This window comes from Meles meles, chromosome 17 (genome assembly GCF_922984935.1).
Source record: "Meles meles chromosome 17, mMelMel3.1 paternal haplotype, whole genome shotgun sequence".
In the NCBI taxonomy this organism is placed as follows: Eukaryota; Metazoa; Chordata; class Mammalia; order Carnivora; family Mustelidae; genus Meles; species Meles meles.
Genome location: NC_060082.1, coordinates 7,000,246 through 7,022,274, shown reverse-complemented (window position 1 = coordinate 7,022,274; position 22,029 = coordinate 7,000,246). Strand labels below are relative to the sequence as shown.

At 45.5% G+C, this 22,029-nt stretch overlaps 1 protein-coding gene across 3 annotated transcripts; it reads left to right on the top strand.

Annotated features, from left to right (window-relative positions):
• The first annotated feature begins 3,843 nt into the window (after positions 1 to 3,843).
• CCDC190 (coiled-coil domain containing 190) lies at positions 3,844 to 21,116 on the top strand. Of its 3 annotated transcripts, none has more exons than XM_045982982.1 (4): positions 3,844 to 3,967; positions 5,061 to 5,259; positions 9,656 to 9,779; positions 10,047 to 10,638. In XM_045982982.1, the coding sequence occupies exons 2-4, from the start codon at positions 5,064 to 5,066 to the stop codon at positions 10,636 to 10,638; spliced, it is 912 nt and encodes a 303-aa protein (XP_045838938.1). In that variant the 5' UTR covers positions 3,844 to 3,967; positions 5,061 to 5,063. The 3 variants fall into 3 exon arrangements, 2 of the variants coding, with proteins under 2 accessions (XP_045838938.1, XP_045838937.1); XM_045982981.1 differs by lacking the exon at positions 3,844 to 3,967 and adding an exon at positions 4,595 to 4,692; XR_006815575.1 differs by lacking the exons at positions 3,844 to 3,967; positions 9,656 to 9,779; positions 10,047 to 10,638 and adding an exon at positions 20,224 to 21,116 and having other exon boundaries at positions 5,175 to 5,259.
• The last annotated feature ends 913 nt before the right edge of the window (positions 21,117 to 22,029 follow it).

Here is a 22,029-nt window from a genome sequence, read left to right as displayed (position 1 = left end):
ATTTGGCTTCCTTCACCAGTATCATGTCTCTAAAATGTACTCATGCCATTGTGTGTGTCGATGTTTGGGGATTTTTATTGCTGAGTACATGCTTTCCTTTCCCTTGGTTGAATATCTAGGAGTGGAATTTCAGGGCCATATGTTCAGTTTTATGATAAATTGCCAAACTATTTTCCAAAGTGGTTATACATTAATTATGATCCACATTAATATTATGATCCACATTGATTTATTTTTCAATGTTAAATCACCCTTGCATTCTTGGGATAACCACATTTGGTCACAATGAATTATCCTTTTTACATATTCTATATATTTTATATGATAGACCATGCTTAAAAACCTTTGTATTTATGAATGATGTTGTTTTATAGTATCCATTTCTTGGAATGTCTTTTTCTGGTTATGGTATTGGGATTAGGCTAGCCTCATAAAAAGAATTGGAAAGTAATTTCTCCTCTTAATTTTCTGGGAGAATTCTGTAAAATCAGTACTATTTCTTCCTTAAATGTTTAGTAGAATCACCCAGTTTACTTTGTGGGAAGATTTTGTTGTTGTTTTAGATTTTATTTATTTATTTGATAGAGAGAGAGAGATCACAAGTTGGCAGAGAGGCAGGCAGAGGAACAGGGGAAGCAGGTTCCCCGCTGAGCAGAGAGCCCAATGTGGGGCTTGATTCCAGTACCCTGAGATCATGACCTGAGCTGAAGGCAGAGGCTTAACCCACTGAGCCACCCAGGTGCCCCTCTGGGAAGGTTTCAACTACAAATTCAGTTTCTTTCATCTATATAAGGGTATTTAGTTGATTTATTTCTTTTTAAATGATCTTTGGCATTTTATGTCTTTCAAAGAATTTCTTTTTCATCTAATTTGCCAAATTGTTGATATAAACTTGTTTACAATATTCTCTTATTAGCTCTTTGTATCTGTAGAATCTGTAGTGATGTCCCTCTCTTATTTCTGAAATTGGCAATTGTCGTCTTTATTTCTTTGTTCCCTTTTTTAGCAGTTAGACTTTGTATCCCTTGGAGTCATTTTATTCATGTTTCTTTTGCTTGGGATTCATTGAGCTTCTTGGATCTGGTACTCTGCCCTGCTGATGCTAGCTGCCTTGCTATTCTGGACTTCTAGCACTTGTCTCCTCAACTCAAGGAATACATGCCTGGCTGCCCCTCCCTGTAATTCGGGGAAACCTCTTCCTGGCCAGTACTAGTTGTGACAATAATAGGGATCACCTGGTATGTTTCTGTTCTTTCATGGACTGCCATTTTCTCTGCCTGATGTCCAATGTAAATAATAATAATTTCATAAATTGTGTCTGATTTTTAAATTGTTTCATATAAAAAAGTAAATCTAGTTCCTCTTACATCTTCGCTAGAAACCAGGCACTAACTTTTATTGTGCATCTTCAGTGCACAAACACTTCACTTATCCTTTCATTCTATTCTATAGAAGTCCTGTGCTGAAGATACTATTAACCCTTTTTACAGATAAGGAAACTACGGGCTTGACAAATTAATGAATAAAGTTATATGTCCTATTAAATAACAGAATTATTTGATCTCAGATGTGTTTGACTATACAAGGATGCTACTTCCAGATAAGCGAGAGATAGGAAAGTGCATGAGTGCAAATAAATAAAATCTATTCTGTAAAATTAATTTTATTTTTTTTTCTGTAAAATTAATTTTAATCATAACTGCTTTAGTGATCTGTGGAAACTTCCCCTTTCCCTAGTGGTGATAGCAGGACACAGTGTGGGAATGACAATTTTACATTTCTAATCACTATTTTTGTTGCTTTTCTTTCCTTGTCCCTTAGGGGTAGATTTGTGTCCCTGAATGGGCAGATTCTCCACCTCTCTGGCCACTTTGGTTATAAAAAGGCCAGTCCACTTTGAAATTCCAATCTCATATGCAATTTAAACTCTTCCCTCACTAGACTCCAAGGGACCTGGAGAGGGAGGGAACAAACTGCTTTATCATTCTTCCTTCTCCAACCCTTTGGGGAGGAATGGGTAATGTGGTCTTGTTTTGTACACCTCCCCTCCCTGACTTCTCAATATCTAATCCCTCTGAGGTTGTGGGATCAAAGGGAAATAGAAGAGGCAGAGCTCTTCCTATGTAACTGGTGCTTGTGTGAACATTGCTGGTCTTTCCCTGACCAGTGATGTTCCACGCTTTCCTGCTGTCCTCTGCTCTTAAGATGTGTTGTTTCCAGGGCGCCTGGGTGGCCCAGCTGGTTAAGTGTCTGCCTTTGACTCAGGTCATGATCTCAGGGTCCTGGAATTGAGCCCAGTGCCATCAGGCTCCCTGGTCAGCAGAGAGTCTGCTTCTCCCTCTGCCTCTCCCTGCACTGGTGCTTGTGCACCACCCCCTCTCTCCCTCTCAAAAAAAGAAAGGAAGGAAGGAAGGAAATTGTCATTTTCATGAGGAAGTTCCCCTTCAATGAGATGTCTAAGTCCCTTCTTTCTCTGGCCTTGCCTATGGTTCTATGCCCACTCTGGTGATGTATTACCTTATTTGACCTAGAGTGTTCCATGGCTTCTGCCACAAGCCCTCTGCTCCTCCCCAAGCCAGGAAAGTGCTGAGATCCTCTTTGGCACTCTCAAAGGGCCAAGGGGAACTAGGATGGGTTTGGCCACCATTCCCTTGCACACTCATCACACTACGTTTCATTCCTGTCTTCCAGCCTTGGGTATTTCCTGCAAGCCTCCCTTCTCAGCTCTCTCTCAAAATGACATGGTATAACCAGTTTTTCTAAGAAATCCCTCACCATCATCACCCCTGGTGGCAGCAAAGGGCTGGGATGGAAACTCTTCTGTGGTTCTGGGGATCATCAAGTCCTGCTGGGGAGTGAGCTGCCAGTCTTGCCTCTGTAGGCACTCCTTTCTCTTGGATGGTGTCTTAGAACCCGACCTGTTCCTTTAAATACTGGAAGTGAGAGAATTACCTGGTCAGAGGGCTGGGAAAGGAATTACCTCCTACTGAGAGAATGAATAATGGCTTGAGCTCTTCCTCTCCCCAGTAATCTCCTTATAGTAGCTTGTTTGCAGGTGGATGACTGGATGACTGTGGTTAGTAGGGCCTGTTCAGCTCCACTCCGTAAGCTCTGGGGCCTTACTAGGCCCTCATGCGGACAGTTCTTTAGACTGTGGCACCCTAGTGGCTCTTGTTTTCCCACGAAGCCCCAGGCAACAGTAAAAATCCTGCTTAGTAGCCTGTTCTATAACCAATAGTTCAGCTGGCCTTCTACTGCAGCTGTCCAAACTGTGATCACACAAGTCGATTTAAAGTTCACTTACCTAATTCTGATGCCACAACAGAAAACTTTAATAAGCTCTGAAGTACACAATATGGACAGAAGCCTAAGAAAAGTCAGTATGATGTGCAACAATGATAAAAAAAATTAACTACTTTCCTACACAAAATGTATACCATCTGATCCCCAAAAACCCCCCAAAACCAAAAACCTAGAAACAATGTCTTCTTTAGGGCCCTGATCTAATTTCCAAGAAGTTGGAATGAGCATGGTGGGGAGGGGGAGGGGAAGGTATGGCAAATGCGGTGGAAAAAGAGAAGGGGGGTGCGGTGGGGAAGGAGACAGAGAACACAGTAAAACACTCCTTGCTTTCATTCTTGGCTCCCATGGACACAGCCCAGAAGGAGTACTGCGGGCCCCACTAGGGGACAGCTGGAAGCTGGCAGGCTTCCTTAACTCACAGAGCTATTTAGAGCTCTGGGATTGGTGCCCATGTCCAGGGAGTTAGCATTCCTGCCCAGGGGAGGTGACAGGGAGAGAGCTTTCAAGTATATTCAACAGTCTTCCCCACAGCCTCTCCCCGCCCCCCACTCCAAGACCAAACTCCAGAACTTCCTAGAGAAAAACAAGCTCATGAACCCAGACTCAGCCTGACATAGCAAAAGATACAAGCAGCATTCTCATTGTGAGAACTCTGGCTTTGTAGGTAAGTGCTACTCACCTGTCCTTTAGTTAAAGTTAGGTCTAAACTTTAGACTATAAAGTAAGCTGTCTTAAAATGTCTTTTCTGGTCTTGACCTTATCCTCCCTTTCAACACTAAGCTTTTTCCTGAATTATTACCACCAAAGTTCCATCAAGAGCAATCCATTTATATCCTGGGCATATATTGTGATCTTAGCTCTGAAGTAAGTACCGTGAACTCAAAGAAGAGGAAGTTGTGTCCTGCCTACGCATTTGTTAGGGTTCCCAGGAGGAGGAAGCCAGCGTGGGCTTGGTCATCAGGGTACAAGAAGGGCAGAGAGGACCGGAGCTCTGAGAAGATGGGTGAGGACGTCCAACCCAAGTACTCTCTCCCCTGCTGCCCAGACTTCTGGTTTAGGATGCCTGCACTGTTTTATGACTGGAAGAGTCCTACTCTTCAGATCTGGTGTGTTATTATTAGACTCTATGTCACAAATCTGAAAGCATCTTAGGAGTGGGAACTCTGACTCAGTCATCAATCACTACTTTCAGCACTTAGCATAGCACCTGGCACCTGGTAGACTACAGGCTGCGTGGACCCATTCATGTGTGAATGAGTGAACCAAAAGGGGTCCCAGAGAATGGCTCCGCCCTAAGTCCTACATCCTCTCCAGACCCTTCAGCAGGCTTTTTGGAAGCTCTTGAAGAATAGTGGAAGAGACTCTCTTACTGGGTGAATAATGCTTTATGTAAGTAAAATGTTTCTATTTTTTTTTTTTTTTTCCCAAAGAGGTGTTTGTATGCTCGACCTTCATGGCAATCTGATTGGGGCTGTGTGGGAAGCCTATCATCCATCACTATTTTATTGGCAAGGACACTGAGCCTCAGAGGAACAATTTTCCCTTCCATCTTCTGTGTCATTCTAGGAATTCATTAGTATGGGGCGAAAGTTCCCAATGGTGTGACTGGGCAGCTGCCGTTTCAGAAACACACAGGATTCAAACATCGAAACCTGATTAAAAGTCAGGGATCAGGGTCTCCTCCTCACCCCCCACCCCCGGCTTGCTCTATCAGGTTCGTTATGGTGCCTGTCAGAATCTTATATGATTGTCTCTAGAAAATGAAGAGGATGGAGAGACACATGGTCATGGGTCCTGTATATAAGCACTTCGATTTGGAGAGGAAGAATGCCAGACGGGCTGAAGCCAGACTCCGCCAAAGACTGCACACATTGGAGTACATCTGCCTGTACCAGATGAAGCTGCTGACCTGGGAGCAGAGACAGCTCCAGAAAGAACTGCAGCGGTTGCAACAAGGTAAGGCCTCCGAGATGGAGGAGAGGCAGGGCGGCAAGCCACTGCCTGGCTGAGGCCAGAGTGACACCCCGTACTCAGGACAAGGGCTCTTTCAGAGACCTGGAAACCAAGGAAACAAGAACTTAACCCGGACCTGGATTTTAGGCTGCCTGCCCTCCTCCCACTACCCTCCTCCCTCCCTCTCTCCCCGGAGGGCACAGCTCCCTGAGAGCAGCTCATCAGAAAGCCTTTTTCAGCTAAGACTTCTCAGGCTTCCAGTCGCTTCAGTGTTTCAAATGAGCTCTCTCCTGCTTAAGTCCTTTGTTTTCTTCTTATTTTATTTTTCATTCTGCTTTCCTCTCACTATGCCTGGGCTGGTGTGGTTTCATCTCTACGCCTGGTCAACAGCCATTGATTGAGCAACTGTTTAATGTGCAAGTCACATTATGAAAGGGAAGTAAAAAACAGAAAAAGAAAAAAAAAAATCCCCGGGATTAGTGACCACAGAGCAATATCCTCTGTCTTGAGAGAGGCCCTCTGATGGGGCTGAGCAGGGAGCATTTGGCCGTTTTCAGCGCTCGCCAGTAAGACTGACTCTGAAATGAACTGCTCAGCCACCCTCCTTGTACTTTCATGTGTGTTCCCACGAGAGGCTGTAGGTTTTGCTTAGGTGAGAAAATTTCAAAGGAGTAATTGTGATATGTCGGAACTGTGTTTTCTTTGACTCTGTAAGTCAAAGGGCCAATATTTCTGTTGTTTTCCCAAAGAGGCTTCTTTACCCATAAGCCATGTGCCCATAGTCTTTATAACAATGTTCTTCCATAGAACCCTCTGTATCCAAAGAATAGCCCTTTCCAAATGTATACATCACTTAGAAGACTATCCAATTAACAGGTATAAGTAGTTAAGTAGTGATAATAAGAATAATGGAACTAACCTCAAAAACCAGTTTCTAGTTAGTAGCTACTGATCACCACAGAGCCAAGGACTACACGTGGTGTCCAGAACCTCAGAACCTCCAGGGTTGTCTATACCATTCAGTAAAAACTGGGAAAGAAAACTCCCCCTACCCAATGACCTCATTAAAACATGGTGGCTAAGAACACTGCCTCTGGACCCAGACTGTCAGGGTTGAAATCCTGACTCCTGTTTACCAGCTGTGAGGCCTTGGGGGGCTTACTGGACCTTCTGTGCCTCACTTTCTTCCAATGTAACATGGAAATGATGTTCCCCACCTCGTGAAGTTAGTTGAGGATTCAGCAAGCACTTGGGACAGTACCTAAACACGAAGTAAGTTTACATAAGTGTTTACTCTTATCACTTAATCAAGCGATTGATTGATCCATCAAGAAAAGATGGTTTCAGGACTAAAACTTTCCTACTGCTTTGTTGAAACTGCTGTAATTGTATGCTTTGCGGAAATGACATCCATCATTAAAATAGTTTGATTTTTATATTACTTCAAAATTCAGCAAAGAAAGGATCCACCCGAGTTCTGCAAAACTACAGCCCCTTCTCACTAAAAGCAGGTGCTGGAACTCAGAAGCTCTGAAAATGCTAGAGCAAGCTCCAGAGGAAATCCAGGCGTCATGATTCAGTGTCAACTTGTTTAGGTCTACACCGCTGATACATGGACACAAGAACGAAGAGTGATGTCCAAACAGCTGGCCTGGGAATTATTTCTAACCTGCAGCTTTGGGCCTAAGAGAGGACTCTGCACAAGTAGCTGAACTTCTCTGCTTTCCATTTCCCTGTCTATAATAAATAATAATATATGGTGAAAACAAACTAGAATGAGAGCTCACAGACTGGAAAAGAACCTTAAAAGCCATCTGGTTGAATCCCACTTCTATTCTCAAAAAGATGCAGAAGACCATATATCTACGTCACAGAGGGGGGCAGGGAAGGTATGCAGAAGGCCAGGCTGAGGTAGGTGGTGGTCCTGGCTGGGTAGTGTTTGCCTCAGTGACAAGTGGTGCAGGAAGAGTCTGGACCAGGAGGCAAAGAACTGATTCGGAGCCTCAGCCTCTATGTCCTTTGGAAAGTCATATTCTTTCTAAGCCTCGAATTTCTTGACAGTAAAATTAAGGGAAGGGGGGGAAATTAAGGAAAAGGGGAAGAAATAATATGTATTACGTCTTGGTATTTATCAGGCACTGTACTAGGCAACATTTTCCCATGATTCATTTACTGAAATTGTAACTGAGATTCAGCCACATGCCAGTTGGTAGATTGTCTGAAATGCATAAACCCTGTCCTCATCTGTAGAGATTTTGGATCAGTAGGTTGGGAATTGAGCTCAAAAACCCACATTTTAACTCAGGTAATACTGAGACAGATTATTATGGGACATTATAGCTACTCCGATAGATGCAGGAACATAAACTTAAAAAAACATGGTCTGTGTCTTCTAGAAGCTCACGTTTAAATTGGAAGGTATCTGTGCTTTTGAAAAATTATAATAGAAAATGCTAATTGCTAAATTAGAATTGTTTACAAAGGAGGGCAGGAATATAAAAAGATTCCTATGGGCCCCAGGTAAGATCTCCCAGGAGAGGCACTGTATAGGCAGAATCTGAGAGGAGAATGCAGGGGGCAGGGGGGTAGTGCAGTTTGTCATAAGGACACATGGAATGAGGTCACTCCTGGCAGAAGGAACAGTATGTAGAAAGGTGCATGCATGAGCATAACTTGCTTCAGACAGCCCAGTACTGAGGAGGATAAGGGGTGAGGAGAAGGTGAGGCACAATGTGGAAGCAAAGTTGGGGTGGGGGGGGCAGTGCCCTTGATCATGAAGGGTTTCATAGGTCATGCAAAAGAGTTTAGGTTTCACCCTATAGGGTCTGGGAGTAGGGAGATGGCATGTTCACTCTGGCTGCAATGTTGAAGAGAATTCCTAAAGTTCAGACCTAAACTAGGGAGTTGGCCAAGGAAAGAAAAATTAGTATTTTAAGATATTTAGAAAGTAGGATTGTCAGAGCTTTGTGATTAATGATATGTCCAGGGGAAAATAAAACCAGAGTCAAGAGTGTAGTGCCCGGTACAGAGGAGGCATTCAAGCATCCTTGTTGAGTTGGAGAGTTGGATGCCTACAGGTACCATGCCTCCACAAGGAGACATGGGAGAAAGATCATGTTTCAGAGGAAAGTTATGTTCATTTCCGAGCCCACTGACTGACTCAACAGGTCTAGACTTCAGAAAATTGGCCTATCTGGAAGAGGTGTCTTGGAATCTCTTGGTTTATAGGAAACAGATGAAGGTCTTACATGGATGAGACATACACACACACACACACACAGAGAGAGAGAGAGAGAGACACACACACACAGAGACATTCGAGGAACTAACAGAGGAAAAAGGGTTCACCAAAGATGGTCTCTTGTCTTGACTGTCTTGCAAAGGAGTGATGAGATGAAATGATACTAGGAGGTAAATGTGATTTCTAGTCCCCTTATCTGGTCATAGTCCCTCCGCCTGCTGCCTGCTGACCCCAGTGCAGATCCGGGGAGCTCACTCCCAAACCAGTGCAGGACTTTCACACCCAAGTGACCCATTCGTGAGGTGTCTTGAAAACGAACTGGTCCTCAACAGCAGCCATGACTACAAGATGCTGAAACATTTACTCAAAGAGCGAAAAACCCACTTCATCATAGCTGGCAGTTGCAACTCATGGTTGAGGTGAGTAGGAGGGCACATAATTGAGGTGAAGGAAACAATAGGGCGCCACCTCTGAGTATCACTCACACTCAGTTATTTTGTCTTGAAAGCACCATGCTTGCCAAATAAAACATTCAAACAAAACCTCCATGGGCCTCCAGCCAGTTTAAACCTCTGATCTCAGTGTTTCTAAATCCTTGCTAACATGGTCTAGGTCAACCCTGGGGAAGTGCTGTAAGTCCTTCTGCCTCCAACCAGCATGCCAAATCAGGCTGCTGTGGTCTGAAGGTGTTCACATGCTGGTTCCCTGCCCAGAAAACCCATGGGCGATCCAGCATCCTTTCCCTTCTCCTCTGACTAGATTAGTTTTTAGGGCTTCCATAAGAGAGAACCACGAACTAGGTGGCTTATTTTTTGCCCTACAATTCTGGAGGCTACAAGTCCAAGATCAACGTGTGTGGATGGTTGATTTGTTCTGAGGCTGTGAGAGAAGGACTACCTTCAGACCTCTCTTAGAGTGTCAATGGCTATCTTTTCCCTACATTCCTCCACGTTGTCTTCCCTCTATCTGTGTCTCTGTGCCCAAATTTCCCCTTTTTATAAGGACACCAACAACCTTCTCCTAACTTGCCTATCTCTGTAAAGGCCCTATTTTCAAATAAGGTCACATTCTGAGATGCTGTGGGGTTAAGTCTTCAACATATGTCATGTGGGGAAGACAGAATTCAACCCATAACACTTATTCATTAACTCAAAGCAGATATTGTCAAGAAAAAGCTCTCCTCTTACTTGGGGAATGGAATTCAGGAGAAACCAAAAGATGTCCTTTCACATTCATCAACAGGAGGACGGAAGCACCAAGCTCCACCGCTTAATAAAGTTAGGTAAGAAAATGCTTACTAAACTCATGGAGACACCACTGAATCCCTCTTCCCTTGACTGCCCTAAGTCATCCTCTCCCTGAGAAAATGCTGCCTTTCCTCCTGAAGCAAGGAAACACTTCCCAGTATGGGGACCACCCCCTTCTCAGCCACCATCACCTCAGCTGATACCACACTGAAAGGGAACATGGTCTAACACCTGGCAAATTCAAAGTATGGGCCTTTTTATTGGTTTTCAGAGATCTTTCTTCTTTTTACCTCTTTCCCCAGAGCACTGCTCACCAACACAACCCAAGAAATACATAAAACCAAGTCCCAGATGCCTCCTTTCCATCACACTGCCCTAAAGGACTCCATGAAAAGCAAAGAAGAGTCACTATCTCAAAATTACAGAGCTTCCCGCTTCACAGCCAAGAAGCCACGAGCCCGTGAGAAAGATTGTCAAAGACCCCCAAAGGGCAAAGACTCCAACAAGGGCATCTCTGTTCTGTGTCAAGATCAAGATGTCTCCATCAACACCCTAGACCAAGGCCCTGGTTCCAGCCCAGCTGGTGAGAGTGGAAAATCACGCACTGATGAGGCTGGATCAAAGGATGCCAGCCTACGAGCAGACCCCAACGCCGGCAGACAAAGTCCCCCGAATGGCAGGGAATGCGCAGGATATTTGAAAGACAAGTCCGTAACACCTACCTTCTTAGAGCTGTTTGTGAAGGTCAGAAACGCCCACTACCTCCGGCACAGGGTTCCCCCTGAGTCTGAGAGACTGCTTAGTATTGGGGAGATATTTGGCCACAAGGAATCCTTCCAACCCAGAGGAGGAGGACAGGAGTGTGAGAACAGGGCAGGCTTCCTTTGTCTCTAACCATCTAGCATAACCTCACAAGAACATCTATTGTACCCACTACAGAGATGTGTGCCTCAAGTAACTGCAGTAATTAAGATATATAATACATATGTCTATATATATATATATATAATTACATATATATATATATACTTTTTTTTTGTCTGTTTGTTTTAAGCCCTCAGGTTTTTCTTTTCTTCCTTTTACGGGAATATAATCTTCCACTGAATGAGCAATACAACTATACGAATAATGAGGGGAGAGATGAATCTTCTGAAAACTCTTTAAGGGGTGCGCACATGTTGCTGATGTCAGCAAAACCAGGAACCACACTGATGACTAGACTTTTCCGGGAAGGAAAATACCAAGGCTCCTGCTTACGTTGCCGCCCCCTTTTCCTATAGGAGGTTCTTATGGCGCCACCTGCTGGCAAAAGGACATAGCTCTTCTGTCTCAGTTCACCGGCAACACAGTGGGAATAGGAACTTGGTTGGAAACAGGTATCTCGCAGGTTCCATAAATAAAACCTGCTCCTCCACCAAAGTCGTTCCTCCGTTCTTCCCTCTCTCCTCCCTCCCTCCCTTCCTTCCTTCCTTCCCAGGGGGCTCCACTTTAGTTTTCTCATTCCTCCTTTCCACCTGCTCATAGCACACTTTTTGGATCCTAATAAAAGAATAATAAACAATTTCATCATTTCCTCTAACATAACCCTCCAAGAAGCAAAGCAACTGAGGAAGGCAGGCTGGGGCAACCAAACTGTTCCATGGACAGTTTATTCGCACCGGCCCGTGACCACCGGGCTAGCAGGAACAGGAATAGAGAAGCTGCTGCAAACTGCCCCAGCCTTTTATTATATGTCCTTCCTCCTTGTCTGCCATTTAAACCCCATCTGTCTCCATTACAATCACACACCAAGGATGAGTTTCCAAAATGATTTATCCCACTGCTCCACGGGCCTTTTCTCTGGGCCACCCCTGGAGGCTGTGACCACCACCAAGGCAGCAGGGAGCCTGGCCTCAGCATGGACCCCCGCCCCACACATGCCATCAACCCCCCCGCACCATGTACAGCCCAGTCTTATGAACTCGAGAAATAATCATTCAGCAGGTCCTTGTCTGTATTGTGCTTGTGTCTTCATACATCAGACAGGCCCAGATCAGCCTGCGCTCCCTACTCCAACATTTTATACACTCTATCTCAAATGACATGTCCTGCGTTGCCACAAACCTGTGGGTTTACAAATCTAGCCACACAGATTTCATATTCTCATCATTGAGTCCAATACATTATCCTTCTTTGATACAATAGACGTGATACTTTCATTGGCACAGCTCGACACAGTCAAGCGGAAAGCTGCTGCGGGGGCCTTGGCTGGCCTAACTCACTGCTTTCTAAAGGACAGTTCAAAGCCCTGGTCTCCACATGGCATTCAGAGCTCCAGGATGGAAAGCAGCCAGTCAGCTTAACATCATTCATTCTTACTCTGGTCTCACCTGGGGGTAAGTGTGCTCCCCAAAAGACACTGGGCAGTGTCCAGAGAGAATTTTGATTGTCACAAGCCAGGCGAGGAGATGAAAAGACCCCGACCTACATATCACTGCATTAAATCTTGGCAAAAAGCCTCCGAAGTGTAGGAAATCAGTGAGAAAGTTGTCTCCATTTTACAGAAAAGAAAATTGAGGTTCATGATAAGCAAAATGACTCTCTCTATACTGCAATGTGAATGAGGAACAAAGTTGTATTAAGGAGAATGTCTTCTCCATTTACCCCGGGAAGGGAAAGAGGACTTTCACCCTATTACTTGAACACCTCCAGCTGGCAGGGAATCCATGTTTCACCTGGAGGCAGAGGCACCTGGAAACTCTGAGGTGTTTGGTCACTCAGCTTCCCATCCAGAATCCCAAGTTTGTAGTGGCTGCTGAGAGGGACCCCAAAGATTCTGACAACCCTCAGTGATCGGGTAAGGTTCTTCCAGTAACTCCAGAACAACAGCTCCTCCGAGGGTGAAGGCAAGGCAGAGGGAGGAGAACCTGCAGGCCTTGGCTCCCACGCCAAGAACCTTGGGACAGAGGATCCTCCGTCCCAACCAAGCAGAAGTCAACAGCCTACACCACCAACCGCAGCCAGCGTAGCAGGAGCTGCCATGGAGAAAGGGAAGCCAGAGACGTGGGACCCCAGCCTGAGCCCAGCCCTGCGCAGGTGTTTGGACCTGGAGTGCAGGAGGAGGGAGATAGGGAGCCCGAGCTTCACTGGGGTGGGGAAGAGGGACTTTAAACTGGATAAGAACCCTGAATAATAATACCAAATGAGGTTGAAGAACATCTACCAGAAATAAAACTGGTAAAACAGAAGGGACCAGAAGTTGTGAGCTCGGACTGAGAGAGTATTTTTTTTTAAGATTTTATTTATTTATTTGACAGACAGAGATCACAAGTAGGCAGAGAGGCAGGCAGAGAGAGGAAGAAGCAGGCAGAGACACCCCCCCTATGTGGGGCTCGATCCCAAGACCTGAGCCAAAGGCAGAGGCCTTAACCCACTGAGCCACCCCGGCGCCCCTTGGACTGAGAGAGTATTAAGCCAAGTTGGTGGCAGTTCCTCGGAGAAAATCCTCCATCCCATGGTTCCACCTCACCGAGCTGGGATTTCTCCATCAGATTTACAAGGAGCAGCATCGTGCTGGGAAACATTCAGTACGAGGAACAAAGGTGCTGATTATACATCCTCGTCTTAGATGCGGCTGCGGCCCACCTGAGATTTATAGGAGAAAACGTTGTTTCCTAACTAGATGTTGTATGAACTCGATGCTCCCCCATCTTCCTGCAGGGACTGGGAATGCACCGTTTTTCTGGGTCCCAGAAAGCCGGCACCACTTAGAAACTGCAGATAAAATTTAATGTCATTGGTTCACTTACTCTGAATCACTCCAGTTTCATTCCATTCAAGCTGTAACGTGAAGCTGGGCAAGGAAAAAAGTTTCCTGGTAAAAGGAAAACACATACAAAAACTCATGGAAAGACCCTAAACGCACTTAACACACACGCTGCTTGGAATGAAACCTGATACGAGCATGGAGCTTCTCGACTCAAAATTCTTGCTAATATAATATTATTCCAAAAGTGTGCGATATTATTCCAAAATGTCTGCAAGCTCCATATAAAGGTACTTGATGATGCAATTCGTTACCAGGAATTCTGTGCACACTCTTGCTGAGGTCTGGCCTGGAGACAGCCGCAGGAAGTGGGAAGCAGGTACCTGTTTCCCTCTCAGCTGAAGCTCCAGCAACCAGGACAGCACGAGAGGAATAATGAGTGATTCCAGCAGTTATTTCAAAATTATTGCATCAAAGGTAGAATTTTGTAGAACATGCGTAAGAATTCATACTTGAATGGTATTTTTCCTAAAGAGTTTCCCTTCCTTTTTTAGGGTGTCCACACTCACAGGAACACGTACACACGACACCCTCCTAACCTGGGGCCCCGTGGTCTCGTGCTGGTTCACGGCAAGTGTTCCCACCAATGGTATCACAGAGCTGGGCGTGCCCGGGGGAGCGGATGATGTTTTAGGGTGCTTTCTCCTCAACGTCAGATAGGAGATGGGATTCGTCACCCTGTAAGGGCCTATTTAGCCAGAGCAGCTCCATCCTGACCCTGCCACCCCCCCTCAGGGGACTTACTTAAAAACAAGTCCCAGAAACCAGTCCCAGGTAACAAAGCCCAAATACAAGGGTGGGTCAGGCCAGGTGGAGACATCCAATCACTGGGGGCGCATACTGTCTCCCTGGTTACCAAGGAGTGTGGGCCCCGCCCTTTGGGTGCCCTTTGTGCGCCAATTCTGACCAAGGTGATAGGCTGGTTCAAATATCTACTATAGGGTAAATTGTAATTCAATTGGTCACTTATGTGTGACCTAGCATGACTGTGCAGCTTTCTCTGTGTTACAATCTCATTGGTCACCTGTGTGTGGCCAGGCCCAACCACATGGCCTTTGCCCTTGAAAGCTAGTCTGTAAAGAGGAGAGAGGTCACCTCTTTGCAAGAGACGGCCCTGGCTGGTCAGTTCGATTCTCGATGCTTGGCACAAAATAAAGCTTTGCTTGACCTTCGCTTTGTATCAGTCTCGCTCCTTTGACCACGGACCCAACAACCCTAATATGTTTTTCACGTTCTAACAAATCTAGGGAAATTTTTCAGCAGTGCTTTCCTCCAGGTCCAGCGGGAAATGAAAGCAAAAGTAGATAAAAGTTGGGTCTTGAAGGAAAAGGAGATTCATAAAATTTGGATTAAAAAGGAAGGCATTTAACATGTAGAGGAAGAGCGGGAAAAGCTATGGATAGAAGGAGACCAGCAAGCTAGGGCTCCCCTAGGAATTACTGGCAACTTGAAGACATGTGACCTCATGGCCCCAACTCTGCCCCTTACAAGCCAACTGGGACCCTCATAAGTGGAAAAGCCGACAGAGCTGAGCCTTGCTGCCCCCAGTGCCCCTGTCCTTGGGCAGAGGGTAGCTACTGGTGTCACATATACAGGGAACACCACTCAGCCATCAAAAAATGAAATCTTGCCACCTGCAGTGATGTGGATGGAACCAGAGGGTATTACGCTGAGCGAAATAAGTTAGTCAGAGAAAGACAAATACCATATGATATCACTTCTATGTGGAATTTAAGAAACAAAACAGATGAACATAGGGGAAGAGAAGGAAAAATAAAATAAGATGAAAACAGAGAAGGAGGCAAGCCATAAGAGAATCTTAATCATAGGATGTGGTCAGAAGGGAGGAGGTTGGGGGGACAGGGTAACTGGGGGATGGGCATTAAGGAGGGCATGTGATATAATGGGCACGGGGTGTTATATAAGACTGATGAATCATAAATTCTACCCCTGAAACTAATAACACACTATATGTTAACTAAATTGAATTTAATAAAAAAAATAAGTTTGGGGAAATATAGGTTGAACAATGAAAACAAATCTCTCTCCTGGGGACTCTCTAAACCTTTAATACACTAAGTTTATAATGAATGTCTGGGGAGAAATTATGTCGTGCTGAATTCCCCTAAATGATATGACCATGACATTTTTGCACAGGAATCATCATCAGAAGCTATGATAACTCACTAATCACACACCTTAGAAACACTGTCTTGGAATAAAAACTAGAGTAGGAGAAGTTTTTTTTTTCCTCATGTAGGTCAAATAGTCAGCAAAGATCTTACAAATTCCAGAGGGCAATAGCAGGAATGACACTTTTCATAGAGAAATTTTCCTCATTTTCCTATTAATGGTTCCCACATGCACCCACCCACCCCCACCCACACGACAGCAGCCTCATTCAAAAATTTTCTTAGGGCAAATTGACAAAAATGGTAAGAAGGTGAGGTAATGTTTGTGGCTCTTTCAGCCACTTTAAATGGGTTACATGTGCTTGGAGGTAATCTTTGCTTCATTTCACAGTAGAGAAATCTGAATTCAGAAATCCAGATGGATCCTACATAGGCAATAAATACGGAGCTGGGATCAAGCCTACTTCTGTCTACCTCCAAAGCCCCTGCTTGCCCCACATCACACCACCTTGCTTACTTTCATCCGAAAGGTTCAACAACAACAAAAATTGCCAATGCCAGGCACTGGGCGAAGGGCTCCAGCACGGGCCCTCACCTCAATGAGTTTGCTATTGAGGGGAAGAAACAGAGCCAAAGATGAGTTCAGTTAAAGTTGACATTGTAGGGGTACCTGGGGGATGTAGCTGGTTGAGCGTCCAACTCTCGGTTTTAGCTCGGGTTGCGATCACAGGGTCGTGGGATCAAGCCCCATGTACAGCATGGAGTCTGCTTAAGTTTGTCTCTCCCTCTCCCTCTGCTCCTCCCCACCCCTCTCTAAAATAAATCAATAAATCTTTAAAAAATAAATAACATAAAATAAAATCTGTCTATTCTCTAACATCTATTCTACCCCAAAACGGTCAAATTAAACTAGTCACAGTAATTCTATTCCACCTTCCAAGAACTCATTCAGGAAAGGGCATGTGCCTCAGCAGTTGACAAGCAGACATGAGAAGTCAACCAAGGGCTCCAGGGCAGGGCTTCCCATTCCCAAGAAATCAACCCAGAGAAAATGGTTGCAGTCATCTTTTAGACACTGTCATATCTACCTGTGTTTCCCTGACCTGTAATAATCCTGCTGCAGACTAAGGAGGAAGCCCGGGAAGTGAGGAGCTAAATGTAGGCAGAGCTGGAGAAGTAGGTAAAAGACAGCCATTAATGGCTTTTGTGTTTGGGGTGACTACGTGTTATCTACCCTCCAAACTGGAGCACTTCTGAGAACGAGAAGGGATATGCTACCAATACATATGCTGAGTTAACAGACACGAAATGGACAGATCTTCTTACATCCCATGCTAAGGAGTATGGGGTTTGCCTGAGTCCCCCCACTTCACCACTTTGAAGGAGAGAAATGCTGTAGCCCATCAGCAGCTTAGATAGGCCTTTCTGGCCACAATGGCAAGAAGAGGTTCAAGGCACAGGACGAGAACTGGGATAAAACTGAAGGCACGAGGAGGTTAAAGGACTGGCTGAGCAAAGGTTGTAGAGATGAAGAGGATGCAAAATGTTTAGGAGGAAAAGAGGAGAACCCAGTGGCTGAGTAGGTGTGAAGCGAGGAACCGAGTTAGGACTGAGATGGACACCAGTTCCTGGCTTGGACATCTACATGAAAGGTGGTGCCATTTGGGTGCCTGGGTGGCTCAGTTCGTTAAGTGATTACCTTCAGCTTAGGTCATGATCCTGGAGTCCTGGGATCAAGTCCTGCATCTGGCTCCCTGCTTGGCAGGGGTCTGCTTCTCCCTCTGACCCTCTCCTCTCTCATGCTCTCTCTCCCTCACTCTTTCTCATTCTCTCTCTTGGTAAATAAATAAAATCTTTTAAAAAAATTAAATTAAAAAAAATATATGGTACCACTTCCCAGGACTGGGGCTACATGAAGGGTACAGTCCTCACCTCACCCTGGGAAAAGTCCAGGTGGCCAACATCTGAAGCCCGGGGAAGGCTGAGCTCAGCTGGACTCATTGAATACACTTACGTGTGAGACGGCATCTTGATGGGAATCGTAGAAAGGAAATTAGGGATGGAGGAAATTGTTTATTTTTTGCAAAGATTAAGAAGGAGAGAAAATTTTGAAGGAAGAGAATCCCTCATCTACCAGACTATCAACATGAAAAGATTGAGGGTAACATACTGTAATGTGTCCGTGGCCCAGGACACATCAAGGAGACAAAGCCCGGCCCCGTGCCTGGATTTTTAGATCACACCCATGCTGTGGTTCCTGTCCTATCGTTCTCTTTCTCCCAAGAGGCAACTTCTCTCTCTCATTCTCCCTCCCTGTGATCTTATCAATGTTAATACAACTAGGGGGCCTGACATTTATGAAGCATTCCAACACCTACCCAAGATAATAGATGCCATGGGGTGGTTGCTGTCCAGGGGATGAAACACCCTTGCCCTATTGCTTGAGAATTCAGTAATTCATTTATCTAACAAATATCCCTCCTGAGCACTGTGACATGATAGGTCCGTCCCTTCATTACAAAAGAAGAAGAAACCAGGCATGATCAGTGCATGCACGGCCAACTTCCAGGCTATTTGTCCATGCCTGTGAATCTAATCCAATAAAGACATGTGATGGGCTGCTGTTTGTCTGGAGAACACACCACTCTCTCTCTCCTCCCAACTTCCCTTCCAAATCGATGACCTCGCCGCATACCTTACAAGAGCGAAAAGAGCAAAAAAGGAAGACGCTAACTGATGTAAGCCACGAGTGGGACCACAATAACATAACACACAGTTTCTGCAGGCTAACAATGAGTTCTTTCTTATTCTAGAACATTTTTGAGTTCTGAGTCTAAGAAGACCTTCCCTCTTGCTGTACTCCATCTTCGGTGCCTTCAAAACCACAGCGTCTACTCCAAACAGCTAGAGCTGGTGGTGTTCAAAGTCAGAACAGCTTTAGGATGATTTCAAAAGTAGTTCACCTCTTTAAAAAAAAAAAAAAAAAGTAGTTCACCTCTTAAGGGAAAAGTACTTGCAGCTGACCAGAGCTCTCCTCATTTGGCCATTCGTTCAATGTGTACTTACTGTCTACTCTATATAAAGTTCCCGTCCCAGGTGTTGGGAACACAGAAAACATGCATATATCACCCTCCCTCTTGGAGCATTTTTATTTTATCAGGGGAGCCAAAGAATAAGAAAATAATTATTCAATTAATTTTTTTTATATTTTATTTATTTGACAGAGAGAAATCACAAGCAGGCAGAGAGGCAGGCAGAGAGAGAGGAGGAAGCAGGCTCCCTGCAGAGCAGAGAGCCCAATGTGGGGCTCGATACCAGGACCCTGAAAACATGACCTGAGCCGAAGGCAGAGGCTTAACCCACTGAGCCACCCAGGCGCCCCTCAATTAATTTTTTTAAAATATTTTATTTATTTATTTGACAGAGATCACAAGTAGGCAGAGAGAGAGACAGAGAGAGAGAGAGAGAGGAGGAAGCAGGCTCTCTGCTGAGCAGAGAGCCCGATGTGGGGCTCGATCCCAGGACTCTGGAATCATGACCTGAGCTGAAGGCAGAGGCTTTAACCCACTGAGCCACCCAGGCGCCCCCCTCAATTAATTTTTTAATTGCAATTATAATGAGTGTTACCACCTTCCAGGTGCTGAGAAAGCCTAGAACAGGGGCTCTGACCTCGTCTGAAGAGACAGGGAGGCGTGCTGGAGGGCCAACGGTTAAGCTGAGACCTGAGGGGAAAGGAGACGTCAGCAAGGTGAAAGGGGAGGGGGTGAGGTGAGCTTCTGGAAGGAAGACGAACCTGAGCGAAGGTCCTTAGATGAGAGGAAGCACAGGGCTTGGGGGTCCTGAAGGAGGAAGTGTGTGGCTGGAGTTTAGAGAGAAGAGGCAGAGAAAGGCCCAGAAAGGCCTGTAGAAGAGGCAAGGGCTTTGCTACTAAGAGTTTTCAGTTGAACAGTGTTCACATAACTTACAGCTGATCCTTGAACAACACAGGTTTGAACTGCCCTGGGTTCCCTTACAAGGGGATTTTCTTCAAAAAAAAAAAAAATACTACAAATGGATTTTCTCTTCCTTATGATTTTCTTAACATCTTCTTTTCTCTAGCTTACTTTATTGTAAGAATACAGCATATAATACATAGAACATACCAAATATGTGTTCATCGCCTGTTTCGGTTATGGGTAGGGCTTCCCGTCCGCTGTAGGTTATTGGAAGTCACGTTTGGGGGGAGTCCAAAGTTACACACGGATTTTTGACAGCTCAGGGGAAGGTGGGGGTTGGTCGATGCCCCTAACCACATGTTGTTTGTTCAAGGGTCAATGGTACTCCTGGGGGATTGATATCCTTGTTTCGAAGGCCTGCAGTAGGGCTGTGATGTTGGTGAGTGGACCGGGAGACTCTCCAGCTTTCCCTGGAACAGGCACAAGAGGAGGAGGAGGAGGAATGTTTGTAACTCAAACCTACTCAAGCCGAGGGAGGCTGTGGCACTCTTCACTGACATTGAACAACCTCACAAGTCCCTTATTCTTCTATTTGTTATTCCTGCAGGGATTGCATGACCTGGAAAGGAAGCCAGAGGAAGGAAGTGGGACGGACGGATGAGCAGTGTCCTTGCAAATTATTGAAATGAAACAAAGTCCCATTACAGCGATCTCCTTCCCTGAGGCTTATGGAGTTTAACTTAGCACGCCCTGTGTCAACCCAAGATCCAAGTCCCCAATCTCCTGGGACTTGAAAATGGGTTGGTAAGACATGGATCTGAACAGACCCCTCAACCATAGTAATTCAACACGTGTCCTAGACATCGTTTGGCTCAGAATTATTATTCGTCTAGTTTTCCTAATAAAACTGGAGACCAGACACATCCAAACCCGGGTTAGACAGATAATAAAGGGCTAAGCCTCATGCCCACTAGAGCAGCTCATCTGCACCTCTCACACAAACTCAAACACTGATGTGAGTACCGGCAAACATATGCGCAAGCATGTACGTTTATACATATGGAAATGGGCACATGAATATTCATTACCATATTTCCTCTGACCCGGGATACCATATTTTATGACACGCACCATTATTTTCTAGTAAGAAAGAAAAACATGCTGCCAATTAAACTGACATGCTGTCAACTCAAAGATGCATCACAATTTCAAAGAAGTTGAGATATGAAAATGTAAATTTTAGAGCTGAAGAAACAAGGTTATCTGAGGGTGTATACTGCGTGGGTGGCACACGCCTACTTTTTCTCATGTCTGTCACCTGCAAACAACCAAACATCATGGTAGAACCCAGTAAGGGCTCAGGTGATAGCCTCCTGTTGCTCAAACCATAGGAAATCAGGAAAAGATCACGTTGGCTAAATGTAAGGGCCTGTTTAGCCAGAGTGGCCCCACCTCGGTTGAACAGTCATTTTTTTGTTTATGCAGTAAAACTTAAACTGACCCTGCCCCTCCCCCCAGGGGAACTTACTTAAAAGCAAGTCCGGGAAACCAGTCCCAGGAAACAAAGCCCAAATACAAGGGTGGGTCAGGTCAGGTGGAGATAACAGCCCCAATGCCGGGATGAGTCAGGTCAGGTGGAGACATCTAATCAGTAAAGCGCACATATTGTCTCCCTAGCTACCAAGGTGTGGACCCCACCTTTTGGGCGCCTTTTGGATGCCAGTTCTGACCAAGGTGATAAGCTAGTTCAAATAGCGACTATGGGGTGAATTGTAATTCAATTGGCCACCCGTCTGTGACCTAGCATGACTGTGCAGCTTTCTCTGTGTGTTGCAATCTCATTGGCCACCTGTGTGTGGCCAGGCTCAACCACATGGCCTTTGCTCTATAAAAGTTAGTCTGTGAGGCAGGGAGGGGTCACCCTCTCTGTAAGGGGCGGCCCCGACCGGTCTGTTTGATGGTAGGTTTGATTCTTGATGCTTGGCACGAAATAAAGCTTTGCTTGACCTTCGCTTTGTATCAGTCTCGCTCCTTTGACCATGGACCCATTACTGGGGGACCCAACATCCTCCAGGAGGGGTTAAGGGATATTTCTTCCAAAAATCCCTGTAAACTTAACAAACAGCACAACAGACAACAAAAACAAGACGCCTGACCACCTACGGGGACTCGAACACCCTGTCTGCCTTGGGGGACCACAAACCCCCTGGTGACCACTGAGGGGGACTCCAACCCCCTGAAATGGTGGGGGACTCAAACCCCCTGTGACCACTTAGGGGGACTCTAACCCCCGGAGATCACCCAGGGGGACTCAAACCCCCTGCGGGGGCAAAGGACGTCTTCCAAGACCCCTGGTCAACTGCCCGCCATGCGTCCGCTTGAGCCAATGTCAACCTAGATACAAGTTGGAATT

Coding starts and splice junctions, on each gene's coding strand:
- CCDC190 (XM_045982981.1), top strand. Junction 5,260..9,655: donor ACTGCAGCGGTTGCAACAAG/GTAAGGCCTCCG, acceptor AACTCAAAGCAG/ATATTGTCAAGAAAAAGCTC. Junction 9,780..10,046: donor CCACCGCTTAATAAAGTTAG/GTAAGAAAATGC, acceptor CTCTTTCCCCAG/AGCACTGCTCACCAACACAA.